This window comes from Pseudorasbora parva, chromosome 1 (assembly GCF_024679245.1).
Source record: "Pseudorasbora parva isolate DD20220531a chromosome 1, ASM2467924v1, whole genome shotgun sequence".
Lineage (NCBI taxonomy): Eukaryota > Metazoa > Chordata > Actinopteri > Cypriniformes > Gobionidae > Pseudorasbora > Pseudorasbora parva.
This window is the reverse complement of record NC_090172.1, coordinates 33,502,095-33,519,574: the sequence shown is the minus strand read 5'-3', so window position 1 is coordinate 33,519,574 and position 17,480 is coordinate 33,502,095. Positions and strand designations below refer to the sequence as shown.

Below are 17,480 nucleotides of genomic sequence, written 5' to 3'. Positions count from 1 at the left end.
GTAAGGTATGAAACAGGACATGAGCAGGTAAGGGAGGGGGAGAAGATGAAAGAGGAGAAAACAGAAGAAATAGCTGCCATTAGTGTCATCCATAAATAAGGCTTGTATAATGAGAGATTTCAGCAAATTAATGGCTCTTTCTCAGATCCTCATGGGCTTTAAATCAACCAACAAACTACTGCAGAACCCGTGTACTAACATAATATTCCAAAGGCTACTCATTCTTTAAAGGGACAGTTCACCCAAAAATGACAATTCTGTCATTGTTTACTCACTTTGATGACATTTCTAACCTGTATGACTTTTTTTCTTGTTTCTTCAAAGAATATTTAGAAAAATGTCCCAGTGTTGTTTATGTCCATTGTGCCAAACGGTCCAAGTCAATAGTCACCAAGTCTGTTTGGCTGCCAACATATTTCAAAAATATCTTATTTTATGTTCCACAGAAGAAAGTCATACAGGTTTAAAATAACATGCAGGGAAATAAATGAAGACAGAATTTTCTTTTTTGGTGAACGATGTAGAATAAAACCATCTCATGCCAATAAAAACATCTAATGCCTGTCTTCATCTCATGCTCAGGCTTAATATATATTTGTCTCTTCAAATAATATAGATAATAATAGGAAATGTTTCTTGAACAGCAAAACAGCATATTAGAATAAAGTAATTGTTATCAAGGGGCGGCAGTGGCTCAGTGGGTCATGTAGATTGTCTACAAACCGAAAGGTTGGTGGTTCGATCCCCGGTTCCACCTGACCAAGTGTCGAGGTGTCCTTGAGCAAGACACCTAACCCCAGCTGCTCCTGACAAGCTGGATGGTGCCTTACATGGCTGACATCGCCGTCAGTGTATGAATGGGTGAATGTGAGGCAAAAATGTAAAGCGCTTTGGATGGCCATAGGGTCTGTTAAAAGCGCTATATAAATGCAGTCCATTTAGCATTTACCACTGGAACAAATCACATTTTAAAATACATTCAAATGGAGAAGTTATTTTAAATTGTTTCAATATTACTCTTTTTACTCTTATTTTTTATCAAATAAATGCAGCCTTGGAGAGCATAAGAGACTTAAAAAATATTAAAAAGTTGTACCGACCCCAAACTTCGGAATAGTAGTGTATTATAATTGAATTATAAGTAATTATAAGATAATATTCAACAATAAGCGTCAACTCCACAGATCTTTTTATTAGCCTTAACACGATCAATTGTTAAAACATCACAACTAGTAGAGGCTAAAAGCCTATTTAAATGTATGCGTCATAACAGACACACACACCTCACGAAGCAGTTAAACCTAACAAGTCACAATACTTAATTTAATTACATATAAAACAAATAAAAAAATATAAAAAAATAAAGAAATCATAGGTGTTTATAGTTTATAGAATAGAGCCTATTCCATATTGCTATGGAGGAAGAGAATGTTACTGATCGACTGCAGTGAACTTCATTTGTCCTTTCTTGTCACGTGGTAAATTGTGGACCGCGGGACCTGCACTGTATTTTTTGACCGCCCACTCCCACGCACAGCAAAGATATCCGCTCCTGCAAGATTCTCATCAGAAGCCCTCTAACACACTTTTATATGCATTCTGGGTTTTTAATAGCCAAAACTTTGAAAAGCAAACACTACATTCAGCGAATCAGTTTCTAAAATCACATTTGTTCTGTACCAGAAGGATGCTTGAACTAAATATAAACTAACTGATGGAGCACTTTACTTGTGTCCTGCTGAATCAAATGCACACAGTCTCCAACCAGGGAAAGGTCAGTCCATTGCTCATGTGTCATGTGTCCAGCTTAATGATGCCATTAAAGAGAAGAACAATTAGACGGTGTATAAACTGATTTCCCATTATGCATCAGAGAGAAGACAGAAAGACAGAGAACAAGGTTGCCCCTAATAACTTCCCTTTGGCACATAATAGCGGTACTGGAATATGCATTCTGAGGATCAATTAGACAGACTGACGGAAAGTGCAGAGCGAGTCTCACTGACCAGATCCTCCTCTCAAATAAAACAAGTATGGTCTTGTGTTGTCTTTCTCTAATGTGAAAAAACAAACAACTAAAAAATAATTAAGATATTTTGAATTGTTTTTATACTGTATAATACTAAAGCCAAATCAAATAATTAAAATACATGATTATGAAAATATCTGAACAACACTGACTATAAGTAATACCACATTATTCCCTACTTATGCTGAATTTTCTGAATTATAACTCTAATCTTCAGTGTCTTCAATCTTCAGAAATAATTATAATATGCTGATTTACTGCTCAAGAAAAATGTATTATCAATGTTAAAAGCATTAAAAAATGTTTTTTTTTAATGATTCTTTGATGAATAGAAAATCCAAAAGAACAGGATTTATTTCAAAGAGATAACTTTGGCAACATTATAATTGTATTTACTTTCGCTTTTGATCAAGTTAATGCATCCTTGCGGAATAAAAGCATTAATTTCTTTCAAAAAATAAATAAAAAATAAATATCTTACTGAGCCCAAATACTTGACCGAGTCTGAAGAGCAAAATTTTCAATTATTTTCCATTAAACACAATAAACATTTCAAAGCATTTGTTAGCCTGGATGCCAGCCGAACTTACCCCACCCAAACATTTTTTAGGTCGGGCAGTTCAGTCTGGCCTCACTCCATAGAGGAGTAATTATCCCCGAACAGAAACTGTTTGGACCAATGAAATCATCAGGGCGGGCTATAGACGATGACGGACAGATGATCAACAGTAATGTAATCATCCACGCCATCAAAGGGGCTTGGATTATATTTGTTTGAATCCTAAACGGAGAGCTTGCTTGTATATGCATTCACCTTCACAATTTCTCTCAGAAATGATGATCATGTTGGGTAAGTACTCTGTGTATTATTAAATTATATAATTTTTTTACAACACCGGCAAAGATCGTTTATTCCAGCGCGAGTGCAGACAGAGTTGCCAAGTTTTTACAACAAAACCCGCCAACTACTAGTCCAAAACAATAGCTTCTCAGGGGGTTCTCCGGGGGAAAAATGGCGTTTGGGGAGTAAAATGTGTGTTATTTTGGCAAGGTTGCCTGCTAAAATTCGCACTATTGGGTCTATATATCGCATAATAGTCGCTTCAACCCGCGGACATAGAAAACAACAAGCGGGGGAAAAAAACGCGGACTTGGCAACACTGTGCAGTTGAACTATGTTGACATTTGACAATGCGTCGCTTCGTTGCTCTGATTGGTTGTAGGTCTATCCAGTTGATGTCTTTCCTAGTTCGGTTGAAACACGCCCCATAATCACAGCCCAATGGAGCAGTTTCAGACTAGAATTGAGTATGACCATGTCAGGCTATACATATGTGGTCCCCTGGATTAAAAAAAAAAAAAAATTATATACATGAATAATTTGATACAATGTACTTATTGTGTACATAGACATTTTTAAATTGTACTTGAATCAAAAGAAATCCTTTTATGTAATTACAGCTTTTATTAATTTCTGTAATGACATCTTACATTGTTGACCCTTTTCGTACCCTTCAACCCCCCCCTGAAAATTCTGTCATTAATGACTTACCCACACCCATAAGACATCCGTTCATCTTCGGAACACAAATGAAGATATTTTTGTTGAAATCCGATGGCTCAGAAAGTCCTTCATTGACACCAATGTCATTTCCTCTCTCAAGACCCATAAGAGGCACTAAAGACGTCGTTACAAAGTCCATCTCACTACAGTTGTTCTATAATAATTGTATGAAGTGACGAGAATAGTTTGTGCGTAAAAAACTAAATAACGACTTGCATAGTGATGGGCCGATCAGCGGTTCGGATCGCCAATATCACATGATTTCATCAGTTTGGCAGTTTGACACGCAATCTGAATCTTGCAACTTTACGCTGATTCATAACTGTTCGAAGCTTTGTTTTGAAATCGGCCATGATTATAGAATGATTGTAGAACCACCGTAGTGAGATGAGCTTTGTAGCGACGTCTTTAGTGCCTTTTATGGGTCCTGAGAGAGGAAATGACATTGGTGCCAATGTAAGCCTTTCTGACCCATCGGGTCAAAAAAAAGATCTTAATTTGTGTTCCAAAGATGAATAAAGGTCTTGCGGGTGTCGAACGATGTGAGGGTAAGCAATTCATGACAGAATTTTAATTTTTGAGTGAACTAACCCTTAAAGGGGGGGTGAAACACTCAGTTTCAGTCAATCTCATGTCAATCTTGAGTACCTATAGAGTAGTATTGCATCCTTCATATCTCCGAAAAGTCTTTAGTTTTATTATATTTATAAAAGAAATATAGGCTGTACAGAGTCTTTCCGGAAAAAAAATGAGTGCCTGGAGGCGTATCGTGTGGGCGGAGCTAAAGAATGACGAGCACGCAAAGCGGTGACGTCCTCAAGCGTGGAGAAACCCTTTCTATCGAGCTCAACTAATACAGATAATGATCCAGAATCATTCAGAGGCTGAAATAAATTGAACAGGAGAAACAGCAGCAGCAGCACGTCCGTCTCTGTGGTGTACTGTATTCAGTGACCTGTCAACATTTGTGTGTGTTTACTCGCAGTTTATGAGGACATGATTCGGTTTATGGACTATTGTATGCGACTAAACCTTAGCAGTAGCAAGCAAAACGGTTTTGCATGTCACAACAATAGAGCCCATTAGCGCATTTGAATGACGAAGCACGCGATCGTGTCGTTTACTGATGTTTACTCACGCGACGAGCCAACAGCACAGACATTTAAAGCAGTTTTACTCACCGCCTGCTTCCAAAGCAGGACCGAAACTTTATCGCTGGGACCGCTCCGTCAAAAACACACTTCTTTGGTATGATTTGGTAAAGTCCTGACAGCAGTGACAGTGGAAATCCACTTTGAGACGCGATGCTTTGAAGCTTCCTGTCATTTCTGCGTTCAAATCGGGTCAAATGCAGCGCTGCCTTCCCGGAATGCTGTGCTGAAGCGTTGAAGTCACCCATAGGAATAAAGTTGAGCATGGCGCAGAGTGTTTATAGGCGTGCATTTCCTCTCTCGCTCTAGTCACGCGCGCGCGCACCCTAACCGGGAGAAGAGCCCGTACGGCCCATACAAGGACCTTCCGCTCTGCCGACATTAAGCCGAGCCATACTCGAAAAAAACTCTCCGAAACTTGTGAGAAACCGGAAGGAGTATTTTTAACACAGAAATACTCCATCTAACGTCCAACATTAGTTTTTGAAACTTTGTCTATGTTTAGGATGGGAATCCAAGTCTTTAACAGTGTAAAAAGCTTAGTATGCATGAAACAGCATTTCACCCCCCCTTTAAACCTAACCATACCACCAAACCTGTGCCTAACCATACCCATGTCCAATGTACCTTAATAGCAGCTAATGTGTTTTGCAATACAACATGAACACTAAGTTTATTGCACATTTTTTTGTATTTGTATTCGTTAGTAGGTTTAGTTCAGGGTTTAGTGTAGTGTAGACTACACATGCACACACAGACAGCATGATCTGTGGCCCACATATGAGCGACAGTATCTACAAAACATTGAGAGTATTGAAATTCAGCTAGCCAAGAGCAAGCCGAGGTGCAAGACAAGCTAATAAAGCTGTAGCTCGCCTCCTACACGCACACACACCTACTCACACGCTCACTCAACCATAGTCCACACAAGTGCAAAGGCATACATTCTCTCTAACTGCAGCTGTAGGATCATTTTAGTAGAGGATGTACTCTAATGCATACAAGGCAAAAAGTGAGAGGAGAAAATAGCTTCAATCTGAAAAACAACAGGCAGATGGAAAGCACTCAGGAGAGCAAGTGGGAAAAAGGAGAAATGGTTTACAAGTGTATCTGTCTCTACCTTTAAAAAATGTATCTGCTAGCCACAATACATACTTCATAAACAGATGGAAGGAAAACAACACAGTATATCAGAAGCGAACATAGACTGAAAGCTGATTTTAGTGTCCGCACAAAACACTCTCCCCTACACAGCTAAGATCATCTCCCCAAGCAAACCTGTTTGTTAAATGATCTCAGGTCTAGCGTCGCTATAGAAACCATTCTTTGCCCTGACGATTGGGCGCTTGTGGGGCGATAAAAGGAACAAATGGTGGCGATGCTGCCTGGGCCTGAGGGATTAGTGAGGTTAGAGAGGAACAGCCGCTTGCCGAGCCGCAGAGCCAAAATGGCGGTTTGATCCAGACACTGATTTGTGTGTAGCTACACGTGTCTGCTCTGAGGGAGATAAGTGGAGTCTTCCAGAGGCCCCCAGCAGCATTTCCCATCTTATCACGCTTCCGTCACAGAAAACAGCAGAGCGAAAATATGGCCACTCAAAGCCAGAATGACATCAAGTGCGAAGAGTGGGGAAGAGAAAGAAACTGGAATGACTGAATGACACAAAAAGACTTGATGTTCACAAACATTTTTTTGAACTCACACAGAGTCCAATGTCAAAAATTTGTCAATCTCGCTACATGAAGAACAGATAGATATTTTAGCACAATCTCAGTATAATATTTCTGACTTGGTAGGCAGGATTTCAAAAAGATGAAAAAAGGAACTTGTCATGCAGATTTCATGAAAAAATAAAAAATAAAATAAAACTTGGTATTAATATGTCCTCCCAATATGCCTATGACCTCCCAGTAGCTCAAAGAGACACAAATGGACCATATTCCAAAAACACCAAACCATGGATTGACTGACATTACAATAACAATAGTTGTTATTAAAATTATATATTATTGTGTCTGAATACATCTAAACAAAAATGAATCATGTAAGACAAAATTTTAATTTAGGAATCACAACATGATAATGCAGAGTATGATAAATGGATATTGCGCTATTCCTGGTTGTGGACGAACAGTCGCTGCATAAGGTTCCCTCAGATCCTAATATTAGGAATGTGTGGTTGAACTTTATTTTTAATGAAGTTCCAGCTCACGTGGGCAAAACAGTGGTGTTCACTTCATTTCACTGCGGAAACGTTTGTAAACAAATCTCTGGTCGATGCTGGATTTGGATCCGACGGGAATGGTGCAGCACACTTATGTGAGCAAAAGATGTTTTTATATGTAATAGTATTGCATTGTTATAGATCGTTTTGCTTATGTGTACGTGTCTAAAACAGCATATCTTTAGCACGCTGGACTCGCAAAGCCCGGCAGGCAGATGAATCTCTTAATATCCCGTTCTTGATGTGTGCTATTCTCTCTCTCTAGTTGACATCTGAAGGGTGGCGAGCGCCGAACCTGTGTTTGTGTGTGTGTGTGTGTGTGTGCGCGTGTTCGCGCTTGTATCGTCCGATCTTGTGGGCTATGTGTAATATAAAAATAATAGTCCAATCAATCACGGGTCGATGAGAAATAAAACATTGTGTTTGATTGATAAAGACGTTTACAAGCCCTGTGGTGGAGAGAATCATTCTGGTTGCTCCCTCTCCTCTCCCTTGTGAACTGAACTTACAGGGGACTGAGCTTGAGCTCATTAAATATGCAAATCTTATCCAATCCTACCCGTGGGCGTTTACTTCCAAGTCTCCAGTGCGTCACGCCCATCAAAACCCAGTGTTTTGGAGAGAGCCTCAAAACCAGTGTAGAAAATAGCCTATTACTTATTAGTTATGATGTTTTTGAATGGAAAAACCCCACAAGCATCATTAGTTGACCTCAGACAACAGTATAAAAATATAAAAAAAGCCAGTTCATGACACCTTTGCGACTTGCTACAATTAACAGTTTTAAATATGTGCAAAATATTAGTATTTTAAAAGATTAACTTTAAATGAGCATTAGATATTTATTTCAATACATTTCCAAAAGAGGCAATTCAATCCCAAACCCACCTAAACCTTTTCCACAAAGTCCTAAAACCTACCAAGAGATGAGGCCTAGAAAGCAACGCTTACAATCCAAAACATGTTTTTCAGAGCTGAATGATTGTCAACATATAAAAAGGTGGAAGGGAGAAAGTAAAAAAAAGGAGAAAACAGGAAACCACCTCAAATTATTTACAATCTAGTCTCCAAGTGATTCCTATTTTATAGTGTGAAACCTCAAGAAGAACAAATGTACAGTAGTTGCAAGGTGTGGGACATTTACCTTTCAAAAAATGGCATCCACTGAAACAAGGCACTACACGTGCAAACTACTAAAACAGATCCTTCAGAATCTAAAATCAGATTGGACGAGCCACGTTCTAAGTCGCTGTAAAATAGCCAATATACATGCATATTGTGTGTGTGTATTTGTAATGATTAGTAATGCTTTGCCAACAGAGTGTATATTGCACCAATAGAGCTGCTTTAAATCTTCTATCTTGTAAGAGTAAGACAGAAAGAGAGCTAGCAGAAGTGGTAATTATAGAAGAAAGAACTGCATTAGGTCAGATGTGTCTCTCTCTTTATATGTGCACTGAACATAATGAAAGGACTTCAAGCTGTCTTAACGGAAAAAGAGGGCGTTCGGATCAATTACAGAGAAAAAAGGCTCCAACAAAGGTCATTATCACAGTCATTCTCTCTATCGCTGTTCATGGGGAGGAAGCAGACGATATGGTATACGTGATGAGTGTGAATGTGCTCTCTTTGCGATTTTGATAGATTGGAGTGATACGCAGAAACAGAGAGGAGGTAACACCAGCAGAGATCCCTTTTTTTGCTCCATCACCATGACAATCCAGATCACGTTCATAAAGAATTATATACTCATGGTCAGCAAAAGCGTCTACTCATATTTCAAGGCTGCGTGATTAAAACAGTGTTTTCCGAGGAGACATTGGGAAAAGACGCAGGAAAGAGGGGAGGATCCTGTTGGCTTGTGAGTGGGTGGGGGTATATATTTGCTCTGGGAGATTCGGAGAGGGACAAAAGCTGTGATCAATACTAATCGTACTTCTCACTCCAGCTGCGGGCTAAACTACACTTCACGGTACATATGTGAGAGTGTGAATGAGGATAAACAGAGGGGAAGATGGTCAGTGGACTCCAGAATACATTAGACTTAAAACATATATTAGCACATTTTCTGAGACAAAAATATTGTATATTTCTTCTTCAGGCATTTTGGAAATCAGATTCAAACTTAGAATCTTTGCCTGCGTAATTTCAAAGAAAATATTCTACAGAATTGTAAGTTCTAGACATCGTCATGTCTCTGCATATTCACTTAAATCACATTAAATAAATGCACAGCTAATGCAACATTCATTATAATGCAGGGATGGAAATGCATGGATGGTAGCGGCTCTAGAGAGGCATAACTAAAGTGGTGATTTGCAGAACTTTGCAGAATGCATACTGTGCCTTAAAAAAAAACCTGAATCCTTGATTATAATGCATTATGATTTGTTAAAGAGTTAGTTCATCCAAAAAATAAAAATTCTGTCATTAATTACTCACCCTCATGCCGTTGCAGACCCATACGGAACACAAATTAAACTGCTGATTCAATACGTTGATTCCACACACTGATTTATAACACTCTAAAGCTTCATGAAGCAGTGTTTTGCAGTGACTTTAGTTTAGTGACTTTCTACTTTAAGGACCTTGATAGAAATATAGTGGAGTAAATGGTACAATATTTGTCAAATGTAGTTAAGTATTCCAGAAAAAAAATACTACTCAAGTACAGATACTCAAAAAGTGTCCTGAAGTACAGTAATCAAGTAAATGTACTTTGTTGCTGTCTGCTTCTGGGCAAATCGTAATGTTAGTAGTGTTATACAAGTTGTATCTGAAATAAAAAGTATGTTAGATTCGGTGGAAATAACGCTAAGAACGTTAAATCAAAAACAAGTCAGCCATGTCAGGCTGATTAACAGTCCCAAGCTTTACATATCGATACTTATGGCAGTTAAATTAAGGTTATCATAATGCTACTTTACGAGATTCATACGTTAAGGCAAAGGCATGAGGGCAGACCAAGAGGAAATGGCTCTCTTCAGTCGTGCATTCACTCTTTCCAGGAGCGCTGCATGGAGCCAGGAGGTGTGATTCTCATTATTTTATTCCCCGTGACCCTGTCCAAAGACTGTCGTCTCAAAAAATGAGTGAAATGAGATTTCGATACACTGGTTTCAATGTCATTCCAAATTTTTAGAGTATAAATCTTAGCTCTGTTTAACACTTTTGAGCGAGTTCAAATTCATTCTGCAGAACTCTACAGACACCCCACCCCTCCAAAAAAAGAAAAAAGAAAATCAATGGGAGATGCTAAAAATTCAGCAGAATCCATCTGTGCCTGGATATGTGTGTGTAGTACATGTAAGAGTGTGTGTGTGTGTCCCTCACAGTGAGGATTCATTATACACCACATTCATTTGGCTAATTAATGAGAACAGTCTCAAGCTCCATATTGATCTGCATCTCCTCCTGCGTCAGTCTTTGCTCTCTCTCCCATCTCTTGTGTCTGTGTCCATACTTCACCTTTTTCTGCTCTTACTCTCTGTTTACTTACAACTCTCCCTCATTAACTTAGGACGGCAAGGGTCAGTCTAATTATACAAGCATGAAAACACAACCCTCTGAAGTACTTCCTCATCCTCAGATATGAGTTGAGAGGATGCCCCCCACTATACACACACGCACACGCACACACACACACACACACACACACATATATATATATATATATATATATATATATATATATATATATATATATATATATATATATATATATATATATATATATATATATATATATATATATATTTATATAATTTTTGCAAATATTTGCATTACATTGTGTGATGGTACACAATGTATTTTTAATTGGTAGACTAATGAATTCTTCATAGGTTGTTTGAGTCTCAGTTTTAATCAACTTGTAATTGGTCTAAAGCAAGGGTGCCCAAACTTTTTCCTATGAAGGGCCAAAAATCAAACTTGATTGAGAGACGTGGGCCGAAAGTAATTTAAAAAAAAATCATAAATCAAACTGTATTAGGCCTACATTAAAGTTGCTATGGGTTTATTCATTTCATAATGTTTACAATAAATATAAAACAAATGTAATCTGATTAACTAATGCAGTTTTATTTGTAAAGTGTTGCATTTTAATGACCAATTAAATGGGCAACAATCCCCAAGTGTTCAATGTAAAATACGGTTCAATGTCAAATACACAATGATCCAGATTCATAATGTTGAGGGATATTTTACTCTTTTAAAAAAGGAACAGACTGTTTGCAAATAGGGTTGGGCGATATCCCCTAAATTGGCAGTTGACAATGTTTACAGTAAAACATCGCAATGGACGATGATATCGTCGTTTATTTTTATTTTTATAAAAAGATAAAATACAGAGTATAGTAAATTATATCTCTTTACATAAATACTATTTTCTACTTAAAAACTATAATTTCATTATTTTAGTAACCCAAATAAGGACTCACCCGCACAAGTTTCCACGTGATGGGGAAAAAAGGTAGCTTCCTTCCACTTAAGAAGAGTTGTGCACTTTTTATTTTAATTTATCTCTTTACATAAAAACTATTTTCTACTTAAAGCTCTATCTTCGTCATTAACCCAGTGTTTGGTATGTGAATGCTGTTTTACGTGAATATTACCACAGGAGTAAAAGCACAAAACTTTGTTTAAAAAGGAAATAAATTCGATGTAACATTGCAGCCCTGGATGAGAGAGGTGGGCTGAGCCCAATTTAAGATCTGCCAGCTTTTTAATTCTGTTTTGCGTTCTGGTCACCCGATTTGATGGACATCTGGTTTCTTTTCTCAAATCTTCACTCGCATCGCACTCATTTTCACAGGAAAATATTAATGCTTCTTCCTTTCGTTTGCGTATAATTAAGTATATTATACCCATTCACATCTATGGTAAAGACTGTAGGACGAATACCTTTTGACAAATTTTATTTTATTAAATTTTATGTTTGTGCTTGTTATTAGACTTGAGGCGCGTCAAGTTTATTTGAATAGCGCAGTTCACGTGCACCCAGCAGATAAAATTCACTCTTCAGCCCTTTTACAACAAGTGTTGCTTTGCAACATCATGAAGACAAAGATATTAGAAAAGGTGTCTATCCAGCTCATGTACCACATTCATCTCAAAGCGCAGACCGGCATAGGACGCATCTTTAAGGGGGAAAAGGCTAGGAATCTATCTACAAATCTTTTTTTAACTAATAATTAATTTTCTTATACTCTTTGGGTTACCATTATTTACTGATAATTGTTTAATTGTTTTACAGGCTGCAGTGAGTTGTTTCACTGACGGAAAATAAACATGCATGCTTATTATAATGTTTGAGCGTTTATCATTTCAAAATGTAGGCTCTCTCTCTCGGACCTCGGTGGGCCAAATCAAAGGTTACCACGGGCCAACTTTGGCCCGCGGGCCCTAGTTTGGGCATCTCTGGTCTAAAGCATATTTCTTGCTGAAAGAGTTGTTAGCTTAGAAGCTGTAGGTTGCTCCTAAATTAGGCCAATAGAAAAAACTTTGAAAAAATAAACGTAATTTGTTTGGTTTAGAGTTGACTGGGTTCTGTTCGGACAATTTAATAGCAAGCAGGGAGATCAAGATTCAGTGTTCCATTTTTTTTCTAATTATTTTAAACTGTTATCAGGAGAACAAATTAGCAGAGTTGCCTTCATGGCATCTGTGGCTACTTTAGTTACTTACTTTGTCCTCAGTTACTTTGTCCTCAAATAGAGAGAGAGCGCGAGAGACAGAGCGAGTGCAGACAGCAGCAGAAATACCGCCGTCCCCATGTCCTGCGCTGGAGTCTAAATGTGCAATAAGTCTTGCTGAGCTGTGTTTCATTACTGGCCAATGAGAGCCTGAGGGAATAAGGGCTCTAATACAACCTGGCCTGTTCTCCACTCCCCATATAACATACACCCCATTACTGTCCTTCAGCTGACCCCAGACACCCTGCCACAATCTCTCCAATTACAGCAGGACATTGATCACAGAACTGTAGTTAGAAGTTCAGCCGTGGAGCAAGGAGGGACGATGGGCCGCAGTGTCACTAAGCTCTATTTACAGTTTCTGTGCTGAAATAGTGATTGCTTTTATTTATCTGTTCCACAGTGTTTTCTGTGGGAGTGCCATCAATTCCCTGTCGCACCTCCACTCTTCACACAGTAAACTGTGTGTGGAGGATAGACTGATAGACAGAATGATAGAATATCTAGAGCCAACAATAGATAAGAGCTTTAAATAGATAGACAGACAGAAAGATAGACAGCAAGACAGCAAATAAACTTACATACAGACTGATAGAACAATAAATAGAATGAAAGAATGACAGAACCCCCCCAAAAAACTAGAAAAATAGACAGACAGACTCTCGATATGACTTCATTAGATGATGATTTGACTATCCTGGAAAATTCTTGATAGAGAAACTCTGAAACACATTAACCTTAACATCAAAACAACACCTGGCACAAAGCAGGTGACGCTAGAGATTAATACTGAATTTCATACTCAGACTATTAAGAAGCAAAAGCAAACAAACATCTCTGCTCATTTGTATTCTGCTTCAGCAGGTGTACAAAAAGACAAATCAAGAACATTATTACTGAAATTTACATTATAGACCAGTATGTCTGAATAAACAATTTAACCAAGAGACAGTTTATTGCCAAATCGAAACAATGACAATACACATTATACATGCACTTTCTGCTTATTGAGGTGTATTTTATCACTTACAAATCTCTCTTCAGAGCAGAGAGGAAAGAACAAAGATAAAGAGGACAACAAGAGAGAGTTGAGATAGCAGAAGTTTCTGGTTCGTAAAGAATTAATCAATAAAAGAGGAAGAAGGGCTATGATTTCATTGGACGCAACTCAAAGGCAAGTTCAGAAACTCTGGTCCGGCCCTTAAAAGCAGAACAATTCCATTTTTTTTATTAAAAAGATAGTTCCGTCTACAATCACGGAGCACCAAAGTTCCCTAAAATCCATTATTTCCAGTTATCTGAGGATAATTTTTGTCCTTTTAGCCATTTAGTCATTTATCTTTGAAATAGCCCTGTCACATTCTGCTCTCTGTTCTACTGAGGATCTTCAGAACAGCACACACACACACACACACACACACACACACACACACACACACACACACACACACACACACACACACACACACACACACACACACACACACACACACACACACACACACACACACACACACACACACACACACACACACACACACACACACACACACACACACACACACACACACACACGGCCCAATGGAAGCAAACACACGGAACCACGACATAAGAGAAACATTCATTGTGTTTATGTAATGCCTCCACTGAGAGCTCAAGGTCATTGATGTATTTCAAAAGAGACTTCAGGAAAACAGTCATTGACACCAAAATGATGCAAGTTCTGTCTATGCCGTGAGGAATTTAATCTTATCTACTCTAAGAAAGGCAGAACGAGGTCATTTGTTGCCCTGTCTCTGATCTTGAACCTGGTCAATCAGATATCCTTGAGGGCCAAAACAACATACAAGACACTCGTATATAAAATACTACACAACCAAGAAGCAAGACAACTCAACTGTGCTTTGTGGCAGGATCTCTAGTTTGCTTTAAAGTTTGGTTCCATATTCTTGTATACAATAGACAAAACAATAAAAATTGGCATGTTGACTACAGAAACACTGTGCGACAATGGAAATTAATGAATCAAAGGTAATGAACTACAACATGACAGAAACTTGGCTCTGAATATAACAATTTATTTTGTGTAAATGTATATTAAAATACATTTTTACTTAAAAATTTAAAAAAGGGAAGTTCTTCAAAGCAAAACCGTGCGTCCGTCACACAATGTACCATGCCAGAATGGATATTTTAAATCAACAAAAGAATAAAGTGTGGACAAGAAAATGCTTTTTTTATGGGTCTATTCAAAATCATTCTAGTCTAGTTTAGTCTGACCCTTCAAAAGGTTTTGAACTAGTCACGATGGATGACTGCAGTGTGTTGAGGTTGACTTATCTTACCTCACTGAAGCAGGATATGCTGGGCAAAGAGCTATGTGTGATGCCTTTCCCATCTAGTGTTAATCTTTTCTGAGCCGTGTACTCACCAGATGCGTTCTTTAGATAACCGTTCGAGTCCACTGATGTGTACATGACATATGGGCCAGGCTGGTTCACACCGAAGGGCTGTGGGATGGATAGAAGTGATTAACAATAAATACAAACACATACAAACAAAATTTGCAAATGGAATTATAATATAACCATCTCTAAAGGTGCAGTAATGTTAGAGGAATTCTATAATCTGTTGTCAATAGTGTAGCAATGTATGAAGGATATATCACTTTTCAAACTAAGTAGCTTTCAATGTGTTGGATCCATGTGACCAACTTGATCGTGCTACAACATCTGCTCGGGGAAATATTCTGCCCTCACGCAAAAATGCGTGGTTTCCTATTGAAATGACTGGATTTTGTCAAAGAAAATTCACAGAACATTGGTAAGTGTTACCACATCTTAACTCTACGCAGACCCAAGATGTTGAGATTATGCAGCAACCCTAAAGAGAAGTGATTTAAACACATATAAGATCATAGCAATAAGACTTTCCTAAGAAAGACTCATTGTAATTGCCTGGGGAATTGTAAATATGACCTTGTTTTCTGCAAAACGTTAAAAGCCTGTACACTGGAGCTATTCTGATGATATTAATGATAATTAGGATAACCCTGACTGCTTGTTTGTAAGTGTGTGTGTGTGTGTGTGTCTTCAGTTGAGTCCACACAGATCACCACAGGTTACATGGGCCCAGCTCCAGCCTCCTACAAATACTGAGACACATGAGAGATGTCTATCACCAGCCAGCAGTAACGCGTGGCCAGCACTGGCTCTGCGCCGGGGAGATGGGGCAGACCTGCTAACATGCCAGCTTCTCAATTATGGATACTTTTCTCTGTGCAGACAATAACCCTGGGAACTGCAAATGAACGGCATGCCAGGAACAAGTGGGCATACATTTTTAAACAGATGTATTTGTGAGGCATGATTATGGTTGGGAAGGGGTGAAATTATTCCCCAGTTGTAAATTAGGTTCCACTGTAGCTGATGAATCCAGCCACTGGACAATTTTGACAGGAAATAAGACAATCCTGGAGCAGAAGCTCTCCGTCACCTAGTGCCAAACTGACATAAATGAGGGAGAGGATGACCTGGCAGCTAGATTACAGATGAAAACTGTTCAGTAGAACACAACAGTGAGGGCAAAGTACATGGCCAGAGAAACCCAAAGAAAGTCCCACACTTTTCTTTGCACCCGGAAACCTAATCCATTGCCAACATACAAATTCAAGTTTATTATGCCATAGGGAAATTTTACTTTTAAATTATGTAAATCATTAATTCTGACTGTATTTACTGTTAGAATAAACACTGTACTAAGTCAATGGGGCCCATCAACTGTTTGGTTACCCATATTCTTCAAAATATCTTCTTTTGTGTTCAGCAGAAGAAATTCATACAGGTTTTGAAAACAATTAGAGGCAATATGACAGATATTTAATTTTTGGTGAACTATCCCCTTTAATAGTTTTGTTGAAACTGTGATCATTTTTTTTTAGGATTCCTTGATAATTACAAAGTTTAAAATCAAATTTGTTTGAACTAAAACATTGTATTGTATAATTATAAATATCTCTTTATTGCCACTTTGGATCAATTTAGTGAATCTTTGCAACATGTAAATGTTTTTTATTTTTTAAGGATCGTCTGAAAAACGTACTGACACCAACTTTTTGAAAGGTAGTGCATCTCTCAGTGTCACTGCATGTTCACATTTTCTCGTAATATAAAATTGAATCTACTTTTAAATTTCATCCTCAAAAACGAGAAAATTCTAAATCTGCCCCTTAAAGCAATGGAGGTTGTTTGTAGCAGAGCTTCCAGGGCATCTGCTATTATCAAGATATTCTTCCTGGAGAACTGAAGAAGCAAAGCTTAATCACACAGGAAGACAACATTTAACCCAGACATGAATGCCAAACATAATGTCTGCAAATTCAGAAGCCAGTTACAAAGCAAAAACTAACCTCCATTAAACTCTTGAGATTGGCAGAAGCATAGCAAACAACTGGAGAGCCTTGGGCTATAACAACCATACAAGGACAGGTGGATAACCCATGATCTCGCTGATGAAAAGACCAGAGACAAAATTTGAGACTGAGCAAGCCAGAGAACACAGAGAAACAATGTAAACGTGGGAAGATAAAGCATCAGAGGAAACAAAGTGATGCCTAAGACAGCACAGAGGCGAGATGCGGCTAAAAGGAGATAAACGAATACGTCACAAGAACTGCATGGGAAATAACAAATATCCCAGTGAGTGACTGCAACTGTGGCCAAATATTTCAAAAAGACTTTGTTTAAAGAACCCACAAGGCATTTTGCAAGCAACATACAAATAAGGCACATTTTTCATTGTATTGTCTGTGTATTGTCTA

The 17,480-nt window shown here is 38.2% G+C and overlaps 1 protein-coding gene across 1 annotated transcript in view; it reads right to left on the bottom strand.

The window, feature by feature from the left end:
• The window catches only part of itfg1 (integrin alpha FG-GAP repeat containing 1), a 159,344-nt gene that overhangs the window by 20,266 nt on the left and 121,598 nt on the right, over positions 1-17,480 (bottom strand). Inside the window, exon 14 of the mRNA XM_067438070.1 lies at positions 15,093-15,171. Coding sequence (XP_067294171.1) covers positions 15,093-15,171 — 79 coding nt within the window. The remainder of the gene's footprint in view (positions 1-15,092; positions 15,172-17,480) is intronic.